Source organism: Populus alba, chromosome 15 (genome assembly GCF_005239225.2).
Source record: "Populus alba chromosome 15, ASM523922v2, whole genome shotgun sequence".
Taxonomy (NCBI): Eukaryota; Viridiplantae; Streptophyta; class Magnoliopsida; order Malpighiales; family Salicaceae; genus Populus; species Populus alba.
In genome coordinates this window covers 7,469,526-7,493,709 of record NC_133298.1, presented here as the reverse complement: position 1 = coordinate 7,493,709, position 24,184 = coordinate 7,469,526, and the positions used below count along the sequence as shown (strand labels likewise).

The window sequence follows — 24,184 nt, the reverse complement described above, 5'->3', positions numbered from 1 at the left end:
AAGAGGCTGTATATTGTGAAAGATAAGTGGTTAAGTACTTATATTTTATAATAATTCACTCATGTAGATGCCTCCGTCTTCCGACTGTGTGAACCTTGTTCAGACTCTTTACTTGATTTGGGCTAAACCCGTTCATATATTGATAGAGTAAAATGTATTTGATTATTTCAACTATTCAATTATAGTCGGTTGATGCATTTGGTTTCAGAAATCCAATATCAAGTCATTATTTATATATATATATATATATAAAAGCTAGCATCCTTTCTCACCCTAGATGGCTTCTCATTATGGGTCATGTGTCTCCACTCTCAAATATCAAAAGCTTTTTTCGCTTCCTATTTGGAACAGATATTCAACCTTTTTAAACATAAAAGACGACAAACAGTGGTCTCCCCCACTCTTGTAAACGTTCAATATTCAAAATATCCTTCACAAATAAATAATTTAAGTATCCGCATTTACTTACCATTACAGTACTCTATTCATCCATATGAACGCAAAACCTTAAACGCGGCTTGAAAGCTACACTTTTTGCGCATTCATGCCGTGTTTCTTTGCTTCTTAAAAACCCAACTCCACCAACCCCCATCTCATTATTTTCTTAACTGTCAAGAAAAACCTTTGCATCTTTTGAATAGCTTCACATCAAGGATCACTGAGCTTCACATCTCTTCTGCAAGCTATATAAGGGAAATGGTTTTTAGCTGGAAAAGGAAGAGAGCTGCTCATGAAAAGCTGAAGAAAGGCGAGGAGTTGGTGATACCAAACCAGTTTCTTTGCCCGATATCTCTAGATCTTATGAAAGATCCGGTGACATTGTCTTCTGGGATAACGTATGATCGGGAGAGCATTGAAGCTTGGCTTGAAGGTGGGAGTTTTACGTGCCCGGTGACAAATCAAGTGCTAAGGAGTTTGGATCAGATTCCTAATCATACTCTTAGGAGAATGATTCAAGATTGGGGTGTGGCGAATCGGAACTACGGCGTCGAACGAATCCCAACACCTAGAGTTCCGGTTTCGGGGATTCAGGTCTCGGAGGCTCTTCTTAGTTTGGAGGATTCAGTGAAGAGTTTGAATGGACTGCGGTGCCTAGAGTTGGTGCACAAAATCAAGAAATGGGGCAGTGAAAGCGAGCGTAATAGGCGTTGTGTCGTAGCGAATGGAGCAATTCGTGTGCTTGCAGCTGCATTTGAAGCGTTTGCGAGGGATTCTTTTGAAAGCAATGCTACTTTGTTGGAGGAGATATTATCCAACATGAATTGGATGTTTCCTTTTTCCCAACATTCACTTGATCATACGGAAGCACAAGCACGTTTAGGATCGCAAGATTCTTTACGCTGCTTGGTGTGGTTCTTGAAATGTAGAGATCTTTCGGCGAAGCAAGACTCCATGATTGCATTGAAAGAACTTGCTTCTTTAGACCAAAAGCATGCAGAAGCACTGGCAGCCATTGAAGAGGTGAATGAAGTACTATTTAGGCTCATTAAGGAACCAATATGCCCTACAATCACCAAAGCTTCTCTTATGGTAATATTCTATCTACTCTCATCTCCTCCCTCCACCAGCACAAACATCAAATCAGAATTCGTCAGGATGGGCCTGCTCTCTGTGTTATTAGAAGTTACTGTAGACTCAGAAAAGAGCACAAGTGAGACAGCATTAGGTGTCTTTGACGTACTTTGTGACTGTGAAGAAGGTAAAGAAGAGGCCTCTAGGAATGCTTTAACATGTCCAGTCTTGGTGAAGAAAATCTTAAGGGTATCAGAAATGGCAACCCAGTTCTCAGTCTCCGCCATTTGGAAGCTTAGCAAGCATGAAAAGGAACACGAAGTGAATGTCCTGGTTGAGGCTCTTCAAGTAGGTCTATTTCAGAAGCTAGTGTTGCTCTTACAGCTTGGCTGTGGAGGCGAGACCAAAGAGAAGGCGACAGAACTTTTGAAGCTGATGAATCCTTACAGAGCTGGATTAGAATGCATTGACTCAGTAGATTTCAAAAATCTAAAACGGTCATTCTGAAACACTGAAGATTTCGGAATATCCTGTTCAACTCTTCCAACAATTTTGTAATTTGAAATAGTAAATTCAACATTATACACTATAGTTTCTTTTCCTGTTTATTGTATGAATGATTTGACTTGACTACATAATTAACAGAATCTTCTTCTATCTCTTTCTCCTTTTCTAGAATATAGTACATAGTATATACAAAGCCACTAATTTAAATACATGTCACATTTATTTATTTAGGGGGTGTTTGTCTTGTAGATATGGTTGATTTTTTTTATGGGATTCATATAAAAACTATATGTTTTTTTTATTTTCGTAAGATGTAATTATACTTCCAAACCAGACATACATTTATTAATGTAACGTGTTGTATTAAAAAATTTTAAATTTATATTTTAAATGCATTTCAGTAACAAAAGGATGTATTTATTATTATATTGAAGTATATGTATTAAAAAATGAAAATTATTGTAAGCTGGATGGAGAAATGCAGGCCACCATACCACCTTTTTGACGCAATCAAATTAATTTGGATGTTATTTTCCTTGTCAATTTTTCTGCGTGCAATATTTCACTGGTATTTTTTGAACTTGTCATACACATAAATCAAACGGCATCTAATTTCTGTTTTTTGATCTGTTCAAACTAATTAACGGGTCAAATCGTGAGTTTATTCACAGCTAGCTAGAAGCTAGGGAGACAACTATGGAGGGACTAGGGATTCCACTTGTTTTGCCATTGAATACGTAAATAACTTAGAAAAGGTCACAAACCCATCAAATAAATTTGTTTTTATTATTTTTAAATCGGTGTTTAAGACTGTGATGTGATGGAAATTATTTTTTAAAATATCCTTTTAAGAAAATAAAATTAATTAATATATCAAAACAATATAAAATTATAGTCGGTAATATTTTACCATGCTTATGAGCATTGAAATTCTAGACTCCTCTTGCTTTTCATACTTCATTGACTAACTAACCCAGCTTCACGGATTGAACCAAATTAAGGGTTAGTATGAGAGAGTACGGTGCAGCATTATTGAAATTATATTCTTGCTATATAAAATTATAATAATTTTTATGGTTACAATTTGATAAAATAAATTTTTAAAAAATCATAAATCATAAATTTTTAATTTTTTAAACAAGATTTTTTTAAAAAAAAATCATAATTATAATGTGTATTAATACTTGTCTCGCGATACGGAACAGGGCGTCAATATATACTAGTAATTCCTTACAAGATTATATACACGTGTTATCAAATGAGGATTGTGCTTTTACTGTGAATTTTCATCATTTGTGAATACGTGGCAAACTTAAACGTGTTACACGTTTACAATGGTTTTTTTTATTTTAATTCTTCTGTACGAATTAGCTAGCTACGAGGTTGCAAATCCTCTTCGAGCTCTCGCAGATAATTTGATTGGCAGGGCCTTGTGTTACCACGTCATCACATATGTAAGCAGAAAGTCCTGACTACATATTAGACGTTATTTAAACATGATTGATGTATTGCGTGATTGAATAAATGCTGTATAAATTCAAATGTAGGGCCCAAATTCTTCTTCCTCTTTTTTTTTTTTTTCTTTTTCTTTTCCAAAAGTGAAATGGGACTTGTGTGGTTTCAAATTAAGGTTGTCGACGTTCTAGAGAACTTGACTCTTAGTCATTAAGATTCGTTTGATTCTAGATATAATTGTATAACGTGGCCGATTTATTTTGGATTACGGGTCATGTCAAAAAAAATATATATATAGATATTACTAATGTGTTTTTGTAGTAGAAAATATATTTGAATTATTTTAATATAATTTTTGATAACTTGGTAGGTATAAAAAATAATCTTAACGATATGTAAGAAATAGTTTGACTTAAAATAAAAATTTAAGATTTTTTTAATATAAATATTGAGCCAATAACATATTGAATTGAATCAAGTTATTTTGAATTAACATGTGAATTCATATATCGGGTCATGGGACTATAATAATCTCATACAAAACAAATTAAAATAAATTATAAAATGTAATTTTCAATAGACTCAATGTTGAAGAATGAAATTAAAAAAAATAATAAAAAGGATAAAAAAATAAATCGAGTTAACCCGAGTTAACAACTCAAAAAAAAACAATTGAGATAAATCTTGAATCTCAATTCCCAATTAGCCCAGTGTTAAAAAATAAAATTTAAAAAAGGACATAAAAAACAACTTAAGTTAATTAGGGTTGAGCCATCACCCGTGATTCGTGTTATGAGATGAGGATAACATCATAGAAAGCAAACCAAAATAAATCACAAAGTCTAATTCCCTATCAACTCATATTAAAGGATAAAATTAAAAAAAATCAATTAGAAAAAGGAAAATAATACTCAAGTTAACTGAGTTAACTCGTTAAACCTAAAATCTGAGTCATGAGACTAGGATAACCTCATAAAAATTAAATACAAAAAAAAAAATTAAAGTTCAATAATTAATAAACCTAATATTGAATGCTAAAATTAAAATTGAAAAACCGATTAAAAAATGACATCAAAAAACAATTCGAGTCAACCTACCAAACTCATGACCCGAATCACGAGATAAGGATAATCTCATAAAAACAAAGCAAAACAAATAATGAAATCTAATTCCTAATCAACCCAATATTAAAAGATAAAATTAAAAAAAAATTAGAAAAAAGAAGGAAAACTCAAGTCAATCAAGTTAATATGTAAACTTGCAGACCAGATAATAAAACTGAGATAATCTTATAAAAAATAAATTAAAAAAATTATGAAATTCAATGCCCCAATAAATTTAATATTGAACGATGAGGTTGAATTGAAAAAAAAAACATAAAATGAAAAAAAAAAAAAACTAAAGAAATGAAACAAATCATTATTTCCATGAATAATGATTTACGAGGAGACTTGAAATAAAATCCCTAGTGTTTTTTTTGTTAATAAAAATCTAAATTAATTAATAATTTTCAATGTAATTAAGCATTATGTTTAGACATGTCCATGAATAAATGCATGTGAGTGAACGTAGATAATTTGATACGGAAGAGAAACCTTGTAGGTGTTAGCATTTGTGGTTTCAAAAAGGACAATTAAGTAATTGACAATCTGGATTTGTGACCAAGTTAATCTCTCCTCCTAGCTTAGTTACCATTTTCCCTTAAAATTAATTTTAATGGTCAATGGTCACTTTGCCTTTAGCAAGTAATGCCAATAGAAATAGAGGGACGGGATAACTTTATACTAAATCTAAAATGTAAATTACCCAATTGCCATTTTTTAAATCAAATTATATAAAATTTAAATGTGCTTAAAAAAAACAAAGATTTTTCACTACCATTAAACCTAATATAAGTACTCCTTCTTGGTCACAACTAATTTATCCAAACTCGTTAATTGCCGCTATTATTCATCTAACTTTCTGTTATAATTATTAAATTTGATTGTATAATTATTAAGGTTGGGTTTGACTGATAGATCTGGCTTATGATATAAGCTAGATTTTAAAAAAAAATTTAATTGATTTAGTTTCACTCGATCAACATTATCAAAATTTTGTTCAATTTTTTTTTAAAAAGTATGTTGTTTTTGTTAAATAATACATTTACTTTTGTTTTATTTATTAATGGGTAAAATAGTATTTTCAGTTTAACCTATATATAATCTCTTTGTATTTAGGTTAACTCAAACTTTATAATAAATAGATTAATGAGAATTCCAGTTTCCTTCTCTTTTATGTTCGTTTTTTTTTATGTTAATTTGAATTAATTTAACATGGTATTAGAACTGATTTGATAGAATAAAGCTTAATTCCAAACACGGCTTTCATGGATCTAACTTTTGAAAAATCTGAAAAAATAAATTTGAAGTGATATTTTATCTTTCGTTTCTGCAAAATCTGGTATTTTAGCTTCTGTAATTTGATATTTGTATTCAGTTTCTATAATTTGATATTTGCGTCAGTTTCTACAATTTATGTTGTGTTTTGAAGTAATCGTATAATTTTGAGAAGATATTTGTTTGGTTTCTGCGATATCTGATCAGTTTTTGCAATCTGGTATTGTCTTTTATTGCTTTTGTGTTCTGGTTCTTTTTGTTTGTTAATTATGGCTATTGAAAGATATGATTCGCTTCAGTCTGTAAGTGTGAGGTTGGATGGAAAGAATTATTAGTACTAGACTTATGTAGTGAGAAATTTTCTTAAGGGTAAGAAAATGTGGGGATATATTAGTGGAACTTATGTGATGCCCAAGAATATTGGGAAGGGGATGTTATTTTGATAGATACATAGGAAGCAAACAATGCAAAGATTATTACTTGGCTCAACAATTCTGATGAGCATTCTATAGGTATGCAGTTGGTGAAGTATGAGACAACAAAAGAGGTTTGGGATCATCTGTAAAGGTTATTCACATAATTAAATTTTGCAAAGCAATATCAGTTAAATAATGACATACAAGCTCTTCATCAGAAGAATATGAGTATTTAGGAGTTTTATTCTGCTATGACAGATTTTTTAAATCAATTAGCTCTTATAGAATCGATAGAATTAAAGGTATATGGTGCCTATATTGAGAGTAAAAAGCAGCAATGATTGGTACATTTTTTAATAGCATTTTACAATGATTTTGAAGGATTTAGAGGTTCAATTTTGCATCGTTCTCTGCTACCTTTTGTTGACTCTGTTGTTAGTGAGTTATTAGCTGAAGAAATACATCTTCAGTCTTATTCTGTAAAGGGAATTCTTTCTGTTTTGAATACTTCTGTACTAGCAGTACCTTCTAGCCATTCTCTAATCATCAAAATAAGCATTACACAAGAGTTGGCTTCGATGAGTGCAGTTTCTGTAAACAGAAAAGTCATTGAAAGGCCCAGCGTCCCAAGTTGAGACAACAAAATTAAGATTAGAAGCATGGCAGCTAGTTACAATCTAATGCTTATAGACCACCTCAGGGTTATAAACCATCACACCATAATACTGCAGCAGTAACTTCATCAGACTCTATCACCGATCATAGTACTCTAGCTGAGCAATTTCAGAAGTTTCTCTCCTTACAGTCACAAGCAATGTCATTTTCCCTTTCTATAGGTTAGTTGCCTCATAGTTTATCCGGCATGTCATATTCTAAATGAGTCTTAGATTCTAGTGCTTCACATAATATGTCTTCATATTCTTCATCTTTTACCTTTGTGTCCCTTTCGCCTTTCATTCTTGTTATAACTGCCGATAGCACTCTCAAACACCTAAACACAAAAGAAAAGAGCTAACACTCAAAGGTGTAACAATCTCTCTCTTCTAAAAGGGTTTAGGAGATTTCTCACTTATAATTTAAGTGGATTATCATTAGAGATCAGACATTTGGATGACTTGTAGTTTGTGAAAACCCAATCTTAAAGTAATTATTCAAGGTCGAAAAGAACATCTAATCTTCATGTAATCTTTGTATAAATTCTAAACAACTTTAGATCTATTTAAAGAGATCCCTAAGACTCTTAAGAAATTTTAAATTTATCATTTCCACTATGTATATGCATTTTAGGAAACTCAACACGTCATTCTCTACATAAATCTCATCTTTTTACCACTATTGCTCAAGATAAATCTCTTAATGATAAAAAGAGATTTGGAAACAACACTGCTTCTTTCACCTTTCACCTTCACTATATGTTCTTCCTCTACTAAAAAGAAACAACAATCTTCTATTTCATATAACTCATAATTGTTAAAGTTGGTCTGACTAAAAAATTAACTCAGAAAACTTAGGATCTAAAGTTAGACTCGAGTTATGTTTTTAGTTGAACTGGATAAAATATTAACTTGAAAAATTATGTTGACTTGGTTGAGTTTTTAATGGTTTAGTTAATTTGATGAAACTTTATCATGTCAACATTAAAAATAAAAAATAAAAAAAACTATCATTTTAATAAAATTTACCTAGGTTAATCCGATGACATGTAAGTTGTAATTAAGTTGATTTGTTACTTAATAACTCGAGTTCTTTAGGTTAGTCTACGGAGTGGGTCTGGACGACAGTGATATGAAGCATGCTTGTAGCTGTCAAACGAATTAGTGCCATTCAGTGATGATGGCACCAAAAACTAAGTTTCCAACAGCTTGTACAACCTTAAAGAGAAAAGGATCATGCAAAAGAAAAGAAAAAACAAGTGGTTTCTCCCTGCGACATGGAGAATCTGTTGCCAGAGGACTCTGATTTGGTTGCTTCTTCTTATAGCTGGCTTGCGTACCTTAGGTCCAGTGACCTATATGACAGTAATTGTCCGTAATGATAGTTATCTCACAAATCCCTCCTTTCCTTGATACTGTTCTAAGATTTCCTGGGTAGACAAATATTATAGTGGAGGGAAGATTGCTTGGTCCAATGCCCAAGAATTCTTATCTCATTGCTTCGACTTCAATGCACATGGTGTCTCCATTGATGACAACGAGAGAGTTTGTTTCAATCCTGATGGTGCTTCTTATTCGGACATAATGTATTTCAGCTAACGAGAACAGTTCTTTGGTTTGCGCGAGGGATATATGATTATGGCGATGAAGTAGTGTATCAGAAGCCTGGGTTTGCTGTGGTTTTGAACCATGATGAAAACATTTTTCAGCCCTCGGAAACCAGACTATAGTCGGATTATAGGAAAATATTTAGACGATCATACTCTGTTTTTTTTTAGTGACAGCGATAGATTTGCTCTGTGCACTCGTTACTATCCATAAGCCAAAAATAATTCTATTACTTTATTGATGGTGAGGATGATGTTGGAATCTCCAATTCCAGCATTGAGAGAATTCATATAATGGCAAAGCATTCGCGATTATGGCAAAGAATGGTCACCTCGGATAAAATGGCCTCTGCTTTGGCTAATGGCTGATATTGTACATGATCTGAGAATGTGGAATAAAGAGATTCATTCCAAAACCTATAAGGTCGGAAGTAATGGTGTCTGGAAAAGAAAAGTCCGATGAAAGAGACCTTAACTCCCTAACAGTTTGTAAAGCTACAGTCAGTTCCAGCCACTAAGTTTTCCCATTCTAGAATCGGTGCCACCTGCAGCTGCTTCAGCTTCATTCACAGATTTTGTGGCTGTATTCTCTTATATGCAGAAACCATTGGTTGTCACTCTGAATCTAACAACGATACAAGCTCTATTATGCTCATCTTCTAACGTTGTAGCATCTGAACTGAATCTGTAATAGCCTTGTTGCGTTAGCTTCCATCTGCAAATTCTCTTCTGGATTTCTCACAGGTCCATCTTCTAGTGTTCTGCTGCAGTTGTTTTGAAGCATATCCATGTCGATCATCTTATTTTGTGCCTTCCGAACTGCCCAAGCAACAGTTTAAACTACTTATTTTGTGTCGTCATTTCACTGTTGCCCCATAATGGATACTTCAGTTTTTTAGCCCATTGATCCATGGTTGTGTTCCCCTTTATTTATTTTACTTCTCGTAGAAGGATATACTTTTGGTATTCCTTGGGGCAAATCTTCATGGGGAGACCACCTGGTATCAGTATATATAGGTAGTTTTTTATAGATCTTGTCTTTTAACTTCTGCCCAAAAATTCTTTTAACCATCAACTCAAGTCAGATGTTTCTCACGGAAAGAATATCCAAAATCATTTAAAAAAAAAAAATCAAAAAGTGATAAGGAGGATTATTTAACTTTGGTTTTCATGATTTTTGAAACAAACACAATGGAAGTCATTTCCCTGACTGCACAAGAGGAGAATGGAAAACCAAAAAAGGAAAACGTCAGGTAAATTAGAACAAAAACAATATCAAAAATAGAAAGTGCACTTTTCCAACCAGTAGTGTCCGTACTGTCCTCTCCCAAGAGAAAATGCAGTAGCCCAATGCTAGGAGAAATACATGCCCCACATGCATAAGAGATGGAACTTGCAAATACATGATATTCATATTTATAGACGTAATGTCAATATTCAATACAAAACACAGCATAACTACTTCTCTGCCCCTAGAAATGAAATGGGGATGGATAGCTGAGGAAAGGCTACTGGTTCTTGTACCTCTTCTCCACTGCCTCCAAACTCTGAATCTCCTTGTAGTATTTGCATATACGATAAACACACCTGCAGGCACATATAATGGCACGTGACATGAATGCAAATAAATAAATCAAGCATTTTCCAAACCAGACATACCAGTAGAGAAGGCATGCTGAGACACAGAGAATCACATTCCTTTGAGCTTTGTAAATCTGCACAGCAAACCTCAATGATAAGACTATGTAGATTCTAATATAATAAAGAATAGCAGTTTGCAACATTCATTCAAATACATTCTCCTAACATAGAGCCTCATGAGATGCATGTCCCCACTTGAACTGGAAGTTTTCAGAATGATGCAATGCAATAAACCTCCAGTGGTTAATTTGAAAGTTAACTTTATGAGACAAAGTTCTACTTGGGGAAGTGGGTTGAGGGGAGAGTTTTATATGTTCCTTCCATTTCAAATGAGCATGCAGTTATTTCTTCTTACACTAACTGCATTGACAACAATACTGCACCCGCCCTTTGGCCCCTATCCCCAACACACACATAGTGGAGAGTCCTAGATGGGAGAGATTACTGGCTCAATTCTGTTCGTCCAGAAACAGTGGCATATATCAACCACTTTCAGGCTCCCAGGCAATACCTCTTTTTTGCAGTCAATGATAATCAAGCTGTTTAGACATTCATGATGCTAGACATAATAATCTACATCTTCCAAATCATACAATCATTTTACATATGAGAAAGACAAACAACTAAACCGCTTAATCCAAATAACACCTTTTGTTCTATTCTGATAGTTTGATACATCTTGTAATGGCTCATTTAACTGTTCAAGCGAGGTTGCAATAAACTAACAGTCCAAGACTTGAGTAAACAGCCAAAAACCCAATGGAGTAAACTTGTATATACACAAAACTTTGGAGGCAATAACAGATGTTACGAATAGCATCCAAAAATGCTTCAAGTATTCAATAAACAAAGAGAAATCATCCCAACGATTCATAACCATAACATAAAGCAACACATCCCTGGCCACCCAAAAAACCATAAGATTCTTAGCAATTCCCCCCCCCCCATCTAAGACAACCTCCACGATCCCAGCTAAAACAAAATGTAATTTGTCAGGTCCCTAGTCCCTGTTCTATTCATTTTCTCTAATTCATTAATGAATTTAACGGTTCCTGGATAAAGTTTATTAATAATCGCAAATCGCAACAAACCCATGAAATATTTCTTACACGGAGAGGGGAAGAAGAAGAAATCAGCAATCAGATCAAAACAACTTACAGATTTCTCATAACGATCTCTTTCAGAAGCAGTGCAGTTCTCACCGGCACACATCAATCGATGTTCATTCTTCCAATATATATCTATCCACAACAAAAACAAAACCAAAGCCAAAATTTAGAAAGCCGAAAAGAAAACAAAAGGATTCAAAGAGAAACGAAAAACAAACCCAGGAGCTGAAATCCGGCAAAAGGAACAATAAAGAGAGCGGGCTGGAGTAGGAGTGAGATGAGCGAAACCAATCGGTCCTTAAGTAGCTTAGGCGAGGGTAATGTTAAGAGTGCCGCTATAGCTGCCTCTGCTGCCACCACGTACGTCAGTATCATCCATTGCAACGCCATTTTCCTTTTCTTTGTTGCACTCTCTTTGATTTTTTTTCTTTTTCCTTCAAAGGATCGACTGTAGAGGTTTTATTCTGGTTTTGCTCAACAAGCAAGGTTTTTTTTTAATTATTATTTTCTTTCTTTATATTTTTTATAGATCTTTTAAGCTTGATTTTGTTATTTTTCGTTATGGGCCGTTGGACTGGGAATGCTGAGTTAGAGAGAACAGTCAGCAACACGTGTTTTACATGAAAAAAAATTCTCTGATTTAAGAAAAAAATTAGATAATTGTAGAATATTTATAATATACTGTATTGGTGATAATTGTAACAGTGGTGACGATAAAATTGGGTTTGGGATGATACGAGAATTTTGATTAAGTTGTTAAATTTATGATTTGTATTATAAAATTAAGTTAATTTTATATATAAAAAAAAAAAGTTAAAAAAACTTATTAAACTCAATTATCAATCAATTTAAAATTAAAAAAATAAAAATCAATAAAAAAACACATTAAAAATAACTTGAATCAATTCGGGATAATCTGTTAAAACATGTTATCTACATCATAAAACTGAAATAAATCATAGATAGCAAAATCAAAAATAAATTATAAAGCTTAATTTTTAATTAATTAAATATTAAAAGACAAAATTAAAAAGCAAATCGATTAAAAACAAACTAAAAAATCTTAGTCAACCTAGATTAATTCACCAAGTATATGATCTAGATCATGAAACAGGGTTACAAAGAAAATTAAAATAAATTATAAGGTTCAATTTTTAATCAATATAATATTGAATGATAAAATAAAAAAAACATATTATTCTATTTATGAGTTGAACAGTAAATTCATTTTATTTTTAAAAAAAAAATTATAATACTCAATTCATGATAAATCCAATATTAAAAAAAATAAAAAAAAAACAAAAAATAAAGAGTGAATTTGTGTTGATCCTAATTTTCAGGTTAGGATCCTTTTATCTTGGCTTACCCATGTTTTGGTTAGTCTCGCTTATTTAGTGCATTCCTTCATCACCACGAGTATTCATCGTGTTCTTAATTTCTTTAATCTTTTATTTCTCTTTTAAGTGCATTCTTAATGTTTTTGTTAATTGTTTTCATCTAATGTTTATTTTTATGCCAAGAAATGACGTCATTTTTGAAAGAAAAAACAACATAAAAGTTAATGAATATTAACAAGATTGTTTGAGTAATTTGAGGTCAAATTGATAAGATTTATAGGTTTGATATCTAATTAAAAATAAGTGTGTAAGTTAAGGATTAAATTGAGGTTTTTTAATATTTAATTTTATGTTATGATTACTATAAGAGTTATGCAGATAAAATTTATAATTGTTATTGGCATTTGTCTGTGGCCTTTTATTCTTCTTGTAATTGAAAAGAGCTAATTGGTGGTGTTTGAAAAACATTAAAGCAATAGAGATATTTATATTCTTTATTAGAATAGTGTAGTGGTTTTTTATATATATGTATACTTTCTACCTAAAAAAACTTAGCAAAGGTTTTCAAGGTATAAAATCTTTTCATATGGCTTATTTATTATTTTTAAATTGATCAAGGATAAATAAATTTTTTTCTATTTTAATTGTATAATAAAACAAACCAAAATATTATTGAAAGTAAGAAAATTAAGCCTAAAGGATTTTTTTATATATTTTTAAAATGGTTTTTTCATTGTTATAATTAAGCTGGGAGACACTTTGGTATTTGACCAAATATAAAAAGTAATAAACAATTAAAATGCATAGTAAAATTATAAAAACATGTTTAAAAAAAAAGTTTGGGGTTAATAGTTGTTCTCAGTCTTTCATAATGGTTTTTTTTTTTGTAATTACAAGGTCATCTCAAGAGTAATTCTGTATTTGACTAAATAAAAAAAGTTGGCACGCATGTATAGCACCTGTAGACATGTTGGAGGCACTCATGCCCTTCAAGCGGCATGTGCAGAACTCTTTCCACCATGTTGTTGGAGGCGCCTTCATCTCTCCTTCATGTTGATACGATGCGTGTTTTCATTGGTAGTTTGGTTTGTTACTTGTGAGCCTGTCTTTTTTTTTCCTCTTTTTTTATCTCCCCTCCATAGAAAAGTACAACTTTGCTCTTTATATTGTTGGTAATTCAACTTTAATTTTTATTCTTTTAATTCCTAATTGTTTTTCTTAACTTTTATAGAAGTTTTATTTATTTTTTACTTTATCATTTAATTTCAATTTCAACTTGGCTCTAGAAAAGTTTTAATTGATAGTGCATTCTAATTTTTTTACTTTAGCCTTTTTGTAAAAGTTGTATTGTTTTTCAATTTCCTCATTTAATTCAAATTGATGGTATTATATTTTTTAATTTGGTCCTTATTGTTTTGATTTCTAACATTTTCCTTAGCCCTTTTGTAAAAGTTATTATTATTTTCAAATTCACCCTTTAATCAAAACATTGTTTTTGTTTTTTATGTCATTTTTTATCCTCATTCTTTTGTTTTCTTTTTTCCTCTTGCTAAATTTATTTTTATTTTTAATTTCACCCTTCAATCAAATAAAAAATTATTTTTTTCAATTTTGATCCTTATTCTTTTAATTGCTATTGTTGTAACCCATTTTTGGGTCCCCGCAATAAAATAAAATAAATAGCCAAAGAAGGTTAGAAAAAATGACAAGAGGCAGAAGCGCTCGGGAAAATGGTCAGAAAAATTGGTCAAGGAGTATAAAGATACAAAGATTGGATTTTTGACAATATATTCTTGAAGGATGAGAACCCTATTGAGAAGGAAATTTTGAATTTTGAGGAGAGAAGCCCAAATTTGGATGTTTATGGGTTTAATTGATTTTTTATTGGATTTATAGGGGATTTGATTGCAAGAAAATTGATTTTTTAAGTTAATTTGGGCTTTAAATTGAAGAAATTAAAGTTCTGGGGCCAAATTATAATTTTTAGGAGGCAAATTATTAAGTCAAATCAGGGGCTTAATTGCATAAATATTGAAGTTTAAGGGCCAATTAGGGACTTAATTGTGAAAATCCGAAACCAGGGACCAATTTGGAGAAGGCGCAAAGATAGGGGGGCTGTTTGGAATTGTTTCAGGGGCTTAATTGAAGAAATTGAAAGTTTATTGATCAATTGAGGGCTTAATTGCATAAATCAGAGGCCAAGGACCAAAGTGAAAAACGCGGCCAACTATGGGGACGGACCGAAATTAGCAGGGACGAAATTGAATTAAACAAAGATGATTAAGGACTGATTCGAAACATGTTCTGGCGCCTTTATTTTTAAATGAAACGGCGCGTTTTATCCAAAACGACGCCGTTTCATGCATGAAAAGTAAAAAAAAAAAAAAAAAAAAGACCGAACGGTGCCGTTTTAAACGGCACTGTTCCCCTTTCTTCTTCCTTTCCCCCGCACCTGCAACAGAAGGAAAAGCTTTGTTTTTTGAAATAAACTTCCCGCCTCTCTCTCCCTTGCATCTCCACCGAACAACCCGAAGCCCCCACACCGTGGGACCACCGACCGAAGGCATTGGCCGACCACCGGCCGAAAGTAAAGAAACGGCACCTTGCTGTCGCGGGTGGTGGCCGACCAGCCACCCGCGAAACCCGCTCCAAGGCGCACTAACAATGGTCCCCCACACCGGTTCTGCCCCTATAAATAGAAGAGAAAACCGAAGAAAAAAGGGAGGAGGAACAAAAGAGTGGGAACCGGAAAGAAAACAAAAAAACGAAGAGAGAGAGGAAGAGAGAGAAACACCCAACCGAGGAGAGAGAGAGCCAACGAGAATCCAAAAAACAAGAGAAGATTGAAAATGTTGGAAGCTGGGGAAATTTAGAAGAGAAAACCAAGCAAAAAGCAGGAGGACGCCGCCGGTTTACTTGGAAACCACCGTGAGCTAAGCCGCTGCCACCGCCTCCACCGCAGCCCCACCAGTAAGTCGTCGCCTCCACTGCGCCAGGTACACTATCCTTTTCCCCGTGCATTTTTTTTTTTTTTCTTCTGAAGCTGAGTCCGGTTGGCCTCCTGCATGCAGAATCGTTCTGCATGCAGGAGGCGCGCGGGGGGAAAATAATTCCCCCCGTGCTGTAATTTTTTTCTTCTCTGGGCCAGATGGTTTCTGGCCCAGAAATATGTGGGGCGGGCCAGAAGGATTCTGGCCCAACCCGGCGGTCTGGGCCGGTGTCGGCCCAGACCCATGTAGTTTTTTTTTGGGCCGAACTCGGCCCAATCCCTTTCGGGCCGAGTTCGGCCCAACGACTTTCAGGCTGGGGTCGGCCCATTTAGTTGGGCCGGCCCAGCCCAGTTAGTATATTAATATATTATATTATATTTGTTATATTATTATATTATGCATGTGGATGTATATATATATATATTTTTAAAAAAATATATAAAAAAATAAAAAAAAATAAAAATTTCTGAAAAGTAAAAAAAAATATACTGTTGTTTTATATACATTGATTTTTTTTTTTTTATAACATGGGGATATAATTTCAGTATTTAAAAAACACCTGTTTTCGTAAAAAAAAAAGAGTTTATAAAAAAAAAAAAATGTTTCGTTTTCATGCATACGGCCAATACACTAGCATGTTTTGAATGTCCTTTATATATATAATAAAAAATATTGGAAGTTTTGAAAATGTGTTTTCGCATAGATTTCTTAAACACAAAAAATCATTTTCTTGCATTTGTGGATTTTACAACCTGTTTGTAAAACTCCAAAGGGTATTGGCCAATATTCCAAAAACTATAAAAATCTTATTTTGGGAGGAGAAGTTGTGGTTATTGTTCACCGCTAATGTTTGGATGAAGAAATCCTTAAAAGGACGAACATCCAAAATATTATCGGGAGTAATAAATCAACGCGCATGTTTGAAAGAAGCTTTGGTTGCAATCGAGAACATTTCAAAATTTTAATTTTTTTCTCCACGGTTTACGAGTCGTGAAAAGTAATTGTTTTTTTTAAGAATTGTGAAATTTTCTTCATTCTTTTATTCTCTTATCCTTGCGATTTACGAGTTGACGGGATTAGAAAACACCAACACCATAGACTATAAAGCAAACCAAACACCAAACAGCTTACCTTAGGTAGGGCGTACTAGGGGTGCTAGTACCTTCCCTTTACGCAACCAGTCCCTTGCCTTAGAATCTCTGAAAGACCAGTTAGGGTTCCTAGTGACCAAATACTAGGTGGCGACTCCAAAAAACCAAATCCTTAGAACACAACGAAAATCGCCAGCCGATGTCGTGCCTTTATAATTTTTTTGTGGGGGTGTGACAGAATGGCGACTCCACTGGGGATGTTAGGACTAAGCTTGATTTGTTTGTTTGTTTATGTTATGTGTTATTGGTTTTTGTTTTCTTATAATGTTTTGTTTAAAAGCTTTAGCATATATCTTTACATTCTATCATACATGCCATAGTCATGCATCACTTTATTATTATTATTATGTTTTGGAGGGCACACACATGTAACTCTAAGTTTAAGTGGGGGACTAGCAGCTTGCCTTATGACTTGAGTCAAGGCTTAAGTTTGTGTAAACCCCAACTCTTTGCTGAGTGTTTAGACTGATAGTGATTGGTACACGTGCCATCCCACTATCTGCTGGACCTCCATATCGCCTTTACGAGGGTGATCACTGGAACAGCAAGAGACCCTCTTTTAGAGACCTAGTAGTAAACCTACCCTATGTCTCACGTAAAAGAAACTAGAACCTATCCTTAGGGTGTATGTTCCGATATATAAATCTTTTGCATCGAAACAAGACTAACCCCCCATGCATTTTGAATTGCAGGATTTTGTGAACGAAATGACCATCACTAAATCTTCCATAGAGTATGGAAAGAATTCTGAACTGTCACAATTGATTGAAGGAGACTGCCTTAGAAGCGATGCTAAGAAGATGTCAATCAAGAACCTGAATTGCATATTGAATGAGGTGAACAAGTTAACGACTCATTTTCAGAATGTGGATAAAGATGCATTTTTTAGGAAATACGGACGTTTGATGGAAATCGCAAAGGTAGAAGTTTTAAGCCCAGCTGTGCGAGCCTTAGTTCATTTTTGGGATCCAGAATACCGATGTTTCTCCTTTGGAAGCATAGACTTGTGCCCCACGATTGAGGAATATGGATTGTTGACCGAGTTTCCGAATGACCTGTATCGGATTTATTCTCCTTTGAGATCCGACAAGATCATCCCTGAGCTGTCAAAACTGCTCAGAATCTCCAACTTGGAAAAGTTTATGGAAAAGAATGGCACCGGTTTGAAATGGAGGATGCTAGAGTTGGAAAAGGAGTCAGAAGTAGAAAAATTGATTGCCTTAGGTATATTTGGCCTTGTGTTGTTCCCAAGTCAGACTGGTTTAGTAAGCTTGGAGGCCGCCGCTGCTTATGTGGAGTATGAGAACACACAGATCAATCCAGTGGTTGCTATCTTAGCCGAAACATTTTTGACACTTAACCATTGTAGAAAAGCTGGAAAAGGAGCAATGAGATGCTGCACGCAACTGTTGTATATTTGGATGGTGAGCCATATCGAAACAAAGAAACCTGTCTTCAATAATTTTCGGTGGTTCACTCAAAAACCCCTAAAGATTGTGGAAGAAGAAGAATGGGGAGATCTAGACAACCAGGGTTGGGTTGATAAATTGGAAGGATTACCTAATAGCGATTTTAAATGGAGAGCACCATGGGTAACAACAACGAAGGTCCTAATGAGTTGTGGACAAAGGCATTGGGTACCATTGGTGGGGATTACGGGTTATGTGAGTTATGCTCCGACTTTAGTGGTAAGACAATTTGGGGGCATACAGTTTGTTCCCATAACTATGGGAATTGCTCAATTCTTTGGTCTGTTCAAAGATCCCATGGCAAAAGAAGTTTTGGAGATCATCAAACAAGATTGGAAGCATCTAGTGTTGGTGGAAATAGAAGGTTTGAGAGATCCAAGTGTGAGCGAAGGATATGTAAAATGGAGAGCCTCAGCTGCTTCAGCCATGCCTTGCGCTATAGAGGAGCCTATTAAGGTTAATATTGAAGATGATTTAGCTGCTTCAGCCATGCCTCGTGTAGAAGTCAAATCTCCTCAAACCATAGAGGAACCCCTCAAAAGAAAGAGGGTTAACGGTGAATTGAGAAGGCAAGTGGACAAACTAAGAATAGAGTTGAGCAAGAGCAGAAAGGACAAGGCGACGTTGGAAGGATTGATGCTAGAAGAACATTTCTAGATGAGCAAATACAGTCTAGAGATGCGAAAATAACCAAGCTTGAGTTAAAGTTGGTTGAGGAGAAGATTGCTAGGGAAAGGAGTGAGAATGAGCTTAAAGGGTTGAGTTTGGATTGGATGCAAAGTTGTTCTGAACTTGAAGCAATGGAGATGGACTTTAGCGATTGCCAAGAAAGTGCAAAATATTACCAAGAAAAATTTGTGCAAGTGCAATTCGAACTAATGGATAGGATTAGGAGGTATAAGGATTTGAATAAGAAATATATAGAGTTGGAAAGCAAAGGGGGAGGATTCGAGGATGTTAAAGCGGAGTTAGCAGCCAAGAGGAGTGAGATAAAAGTTGCAAGGATAAAGCTCGACAAAGAACGCGAAAAGTCGAAGTATTTGGACGAGAAGCTAGTAGCAACGGAAAAGCACAAGGATCGAATCGACGCCAACAACATTGCTTTGAACAGAACAAACATGTTGCTCATAGAAAAAATGACCAAAATCGATGAGCAAATGGATGAAGCTGTTGCACATGCTCGAATTATTAGAATCAATGCACGGAATGTGGGAGGAGACATCATTCGCTATCGCCGAAGCCTAGCCGAAACCGATGCCTTTTTAGGGAAGATTGAGAACCGCGGCTTTGCTTTCTTACCTTTGGCTAAGGAGTTTATGGAGGAAAGAGATTAGCATGTTGTATTTTTTTTTTTAAATGTATTTTTATCCAAGCATTAATGAAAAGGGCGTTGACCCATCTTCTTATGCAAAATCTGTCTCTTGGTGAACATGATTCTAGCAAAACGACTCGAAAGGCAGAACTTCTATCAAAGCAATGTGACAAGAGAATGCTTATAATGGGATGGTTATTTTTTCGTTCACAATAAAACATGCATGCATCCATCACAATCATACATTTTCTCATACATCTATGCATGCATCTCCAGATCGTGAAACATAGGTCCCACATCCAGAGTCCACCAAACCCGGTCCAGATCAAGAATGGAAAACGAAGAAAGAGCTCAGTTAGAGTCACACTACCAGACCGAGTTGGAATCCGTGAAAAATGAAGTTTCCCGGTTGACCAATCTGCTTGAGCAACTTTTAAAAGCCAAGAATGGGGAGGGAACATCTACCCAACCACCTATAGGAGCACCGTCGACCCCTATCCCGGGGGTATCTCAGAATATGGGGGCAGATTCAGCAACGGGGCAGCACTTTACACCTGTTATTCCCATTCAGCCCCCTCAAGCTCATATCACTGTAGATTTAACAGCCGAGGGGCCTTCCGATAATAGGTCCACGAGTTTTGTGAATGATGACAAGATATCAGCATTAGAAGAAAGGTTAAGAGCAGTCGAGGGAAATGATTGGTTTGACCCCCTGCGAACGTCGGAAATATGCTTGGTACCTAACCTCACGGTACCAAAAGATTTTAGGATACCAGAGTTTATAAGGTATACTGGGTTGGAATGCCCAAACACTCACCTTCGATCTTATTGCAATAAGATGGCTGAAGTAATTCATGACGATAAGTTAATGATCTACTTTTTCCAAGACAGTCTATCGGGATCTGCGCTAAATTGGTACATGAGGCTGGATAATGTCAAGATTAAGAAATGGAAGGACTTAGTGGAGGCTTTCCTAAAGCAATACAAGTTCAATTTGGAAATTGCTCCAGATCGAACGAGCCTCATGTCGATGGAAAAGAGAAGCCAAGAGTCAGTGAGGGCTTATGCACAAAGATGGAGGGACGAGGCCACGCACGTGCAACCCCCTTTGATAGAAACGGAGATGGTGACTTTGTTCGCCAATACATTCAAGGCACCTTACTATGAGCATTTAATGGGTAGCTCATCTCAACATTTCTATGATGTTGTACGTGTGGCGGAAAGAATCGAGCAAGGAATTAAAGCAGGGCGCATAGCGGAGCCTTTAGAGAAGAAAGGTTTTATGGGAAGGAAAAGAGAAGGGGACGTTAACAATTTGGAAGGCGGGTATAAAGGCAAAAAAGTAAATTTCCACAGCCCACAAGCACCTACCTCTCAATCCCCACGCATAAACTTTAACCAATCTTTTTCACCTAACCGAACAAATAACCAACCAAACTACCAAAATCATTACCAAAGACCCCACTCAGGATACACCTCAGAACAATTGCCACCATTACCCATGCCTTTGAAGGACATGTATGCCAAACTTTTGAGCATTGGACAAATAGCTCCTATCCCTACACTACCACTACAACCACCATTCCCAATTTGGTACAAGCCCGATTTGACTTGTGAGTACCATGGGGGTAATCCCGGGCATGGGATTGAAACCTGCTATGCATTCAAGAAGAGGTTATCGGAACTTATTAAGTTAGGATGGGTATCTTTTGAAGACAAGCCCAATGTCAATTCAAACCCATTGCCTAAACATGTTCCAAACAGTGGCGGAATAGGCATGATCGAAGTGGGAAATCAATGCAAGGTGTTGAAGGTGCCGATGAAAAGGTTGTACGACATGTTAGTACAATCAGGATTTCTAGCGGTGAAGGTGGTAAGCCAATTGCAGAGAGGTGACTACTGTGAGTTCCATGGAAGAGAAGGACATCACATTGAGGATTGCACCGAGTTTTGCGAAAAGATTGCTAAAATGTTGAGGATGGGACAATTGAGGATTGAACCAATGGAGAGCAGGTGTGAAGTAAGTATGACGGAAGGTCAAGATCAGATGGCAGGAGTTTGCAGGGTTCAACAGACTGCTAATGGGCCCCAAAGGCTGATCTTGGTTAAACCGTCCTGCACAAAAGAGAATCACAATGCCATGCCGTACAATTATGGGTATGCCTCCAACGTTCGAGCTCCTCTTCCTTTGTTCCAGACGGAGATAAGTGGTTTGACCAAAAGTGGTCGTTGCTTTACGCCTGAAGAGTGGAGGAAGGAAAAGGGTAAAGAAGTGGTAGATCCGGACAAAGCACCAGAAGTTAATAAGCCAGTAACGGAAGAGGAATCAAATGAATTTTTGAAGTTGATCAAGCATAGTGAATATTGCATAGTGGATCAACTAAAAAAGACTCCAGCTCGGATCTCCCTTATGTCCTTGATACTCAGCTCTGAGCCGCATCGAAATGCCTTGCAAAAGGTATTAAATGAGGCATATGTACCCCAGGACATTGAGCATAAAACTATGGAGCATTTAGTGGGGAGGATCCATGCAACTAATTACCTTTACTTCACGGCTGATGAGCTTGATGCTGAAGGTACCGGACACAACAAGCCTTTATACATCACGGTTAGGTGCAAAGACTGCCTCGTAGGGAAGGTGCTTGTCGATAATGGCTCGGCCTTGAACGTATTGCCAAAGCACATTCTGGAGGAAATGCCGATTGATGAATCTCATATGAAGCCAAGTACTATGATAGCCAGAGCATATGATGGCTCACCTAGGCCAATACTTGGGACTTTAGAAGTGGAGCTATATGTGGGATCGCAAATGTTCCTAGTGACACTTCAGGTTATGGATATTCACCCTTCCTATAGTATGTTGTTGGGAAGACCTTGGATCCACGCAGCGGGGGCAGTAGCTTCATCATTACACCAATGTTTGAAGTACATCATGAATGGGATGTTAGTAACCGTCAGGGCTGAGGAGGCAATAGCCATGACAAAGAATGTGGCTGTGCCTTTCATCGAAGCGGAGGATTGCAAGGATAACAATATCCATGCTTTTGAGATCGTGAACGCTGACTGGGTACCAGAGAACACCGTGTTAAGAAGACCAAGGATCTCAGAAGCGGCAAGGATGGCAAGTCTATGTTTCTTGAACCGTGGGGTCCCACTTCGATATAACCTCGCTTGCGGAATACCAGAAGGGGCTAATCCGACAAGGAAGAGAAAGGCTGATCAAAGATTTGCGCTAGGATATCAACCTAACCAAGAGGATTATCATTGGGCTGCTGATCGGAGAAGGACAAGAAGGATGGCTAGAATTAAAGGAAGAGATCTTGAAGAAGAACAACTGGAAATCCCTCCCCTTAGCGTATCATTCCCAAGAGCTGCATACATAGTGCAACATGATAAGGGAGCTGAAAGCCTGGGTCTAGAGCTGGCAAATATGAGCATAAACACCTTGGAGGGAAAGGAGAAAGAAAAAGGTGATGCGAAAGAAATAGCAGGAAAAGAAGATGAAGTGCTGCCACAACTGACTATCCATACACTAGAAGAAGTCTCCGCTAAGACCTGTGTGCGCAAGTTGGCTCAAGGCGAAAAGTTCCAGAATTGGGTGACCCAAGAAGCTCCAATGGTTTTCAAAATGTAAACCAACTTTGTTTGCCTTAGAATGTTTTTGTCATTTGCTTATGCTTGCTTTATTTTCTCTAGTTGACAATCGAGGCTCATGATGTCAGCTAGATTCTATGTTTGTCATGGAGCCCACCTTTTCCCTTTGAATAAATGTGAGATCATGCACTTTTTCAAAAATTGATTATTTATATATGCATTTACACCATGCACTTCCCGCTTTCAGGAATCCTGAAAGCGGATCTCCTACAACATCACATACATCTAGCATCAAGAATAAATGGCCAAACTTGAACGAGCATGTAATATCTATGGAAGAAGAAGAGTGGGATGAAAGCAATATCAGTGAATTCACCAGGCTAGTAGAACAACAGGAACAGACTTGGAAGCCTGCCACCGAGGAACTCGAAACTATCAATGTGGGCAATGGTCAGCTCAGGAAAGAGTTGAAAATAGGTACCTTAATTACTTCTGAACAAAGGATAAAACTGATCACGCCTATTACAAGAATATTCGGATGTCTTTGCTTGGTCATATGAAGATATGCCCGGTTTGGATACAAGTATTGTAGAACACAAGATACCGTTGGAAGAAGGGTATAAGCCAGTCAAGCAGAAACTGAGGAGGGCCCACCCGGACGTCTGGATCAAGGTCAAGGCAGAACTCGAAAAGCAATGGGATGCTGGCTTTCTAGAAGTAGTTAGATATCCGCAATGGGTATCTAACATTGTTGTGGTGCCTAAGAAGGAAGGGAAGATTAGAGTTTGTGTAGATTTTCGGAATTTGAATAGAGCTAGTCCTAAGGATGATTTTCCTCTACCACACATAGATGTTTTAGTGGATAACGCTGCCCGAAGTTCCACTTATTCCTTTATGGACGGTTTTTCAGGATACAATCAAATAAAAATGGCTCCCGAGGATAAGGCGAAAACAACTTTTGTCACACCTTGGGGGACCTACTGCTACAAGGTCATGCCATTTGGGTTAAAGAACGCAGGTGCAACATATCAAAGAGCAATGGTGACTCTATTC

General features: G+C 36.0%; 2 protein-coding genes and 1 pseudogene across 2 annotated transcripts; 2 read left to right on the top strand and 1 right to left on the bottom strand.

The window, feature by feature from the left end:
• Positions 1-366: 366 nt before the first annotated feature.
• On the top strand, positions 367-2,167 carry LOC118058191 (U-box domain-containing protein 21). The gene has a single exon (XM_035070894.2). The coding sequence runs from the start codon at positions 697-699 to the stop codon at positions 2,017-2,019; it is 1,323 nt and encodes a 440-aa protein (XP_034926785.1). The 5' UTR covers positions 367-696; the 3' UTR covers positions 2,020-2,167.
• Positions 2,168-9,782: 7,615 nt separating this feature from the next.
• Positions 9,783-11,805, bottom strand: LOC118058190 (uncharacterized). The gene is made up of 4 exons (XM_035070892.2): positions 11,497-11,805; positions 11,328-11,410; positions 10,188-10,243; positions 9,783-10,115 (listed from the first exon to the last, which is right to left on the bottom strand). Exons 1-4 carry the CDS (start codon positions 11,666-11,668, stop codon positions 10,037-10,039), a joined length of 390 nt encoding a protein of 129 aa, XP_034926783.1. The 5' UTR covers positions 11,669-11,805; the 3' UTR covers positions 9,783-10,036.
• A 9,734-nt stretch (positions 11,806-21,539) lies between these two features.
• LOC118057182 (U-box domain-containing protein 21-like) overlaps positions 21,540-24,184 on the top strand; it is a 4,457-nt pseudogene continuing 1,812 nt past the window's right edge.

What these genes read in the sequence shown, in the direction of transcription:
- LOC118058190 (XM_035070892.2), bottom strand. Translation starts at nt 11,668, where the DNA reads ATGGCGTTGCAATGGATGATACTGACGTACGTGGTGGCAGCAGAGGCA. An exon ending in TGCCGGATTTCAGCTCCTGG is followed by an intron (nt 11,411 to 11,496) that starts GTTTGTTTTTCG and finishes TGTTGTGGATAG; the next exon opens with ATATATATTGGAAGAATGAA. An exon ending in TCAGCATGCCTTCTCTACTG is followed by an intron (nt 10,116 to 10,187) that starts GTATGTCTGGTT and finishes ATGTGCCTGCAG; the next exon opens with GTGTGTTTATCGTATATGCA.
- LOC118058191 (XM_035070894.2), top strand. Translation starts at nt 697, where the DNA reads ATGGTTTTTAGCTGGAAAAGGAAGAGAGCTGCTCATGAAAAGCTGAAG.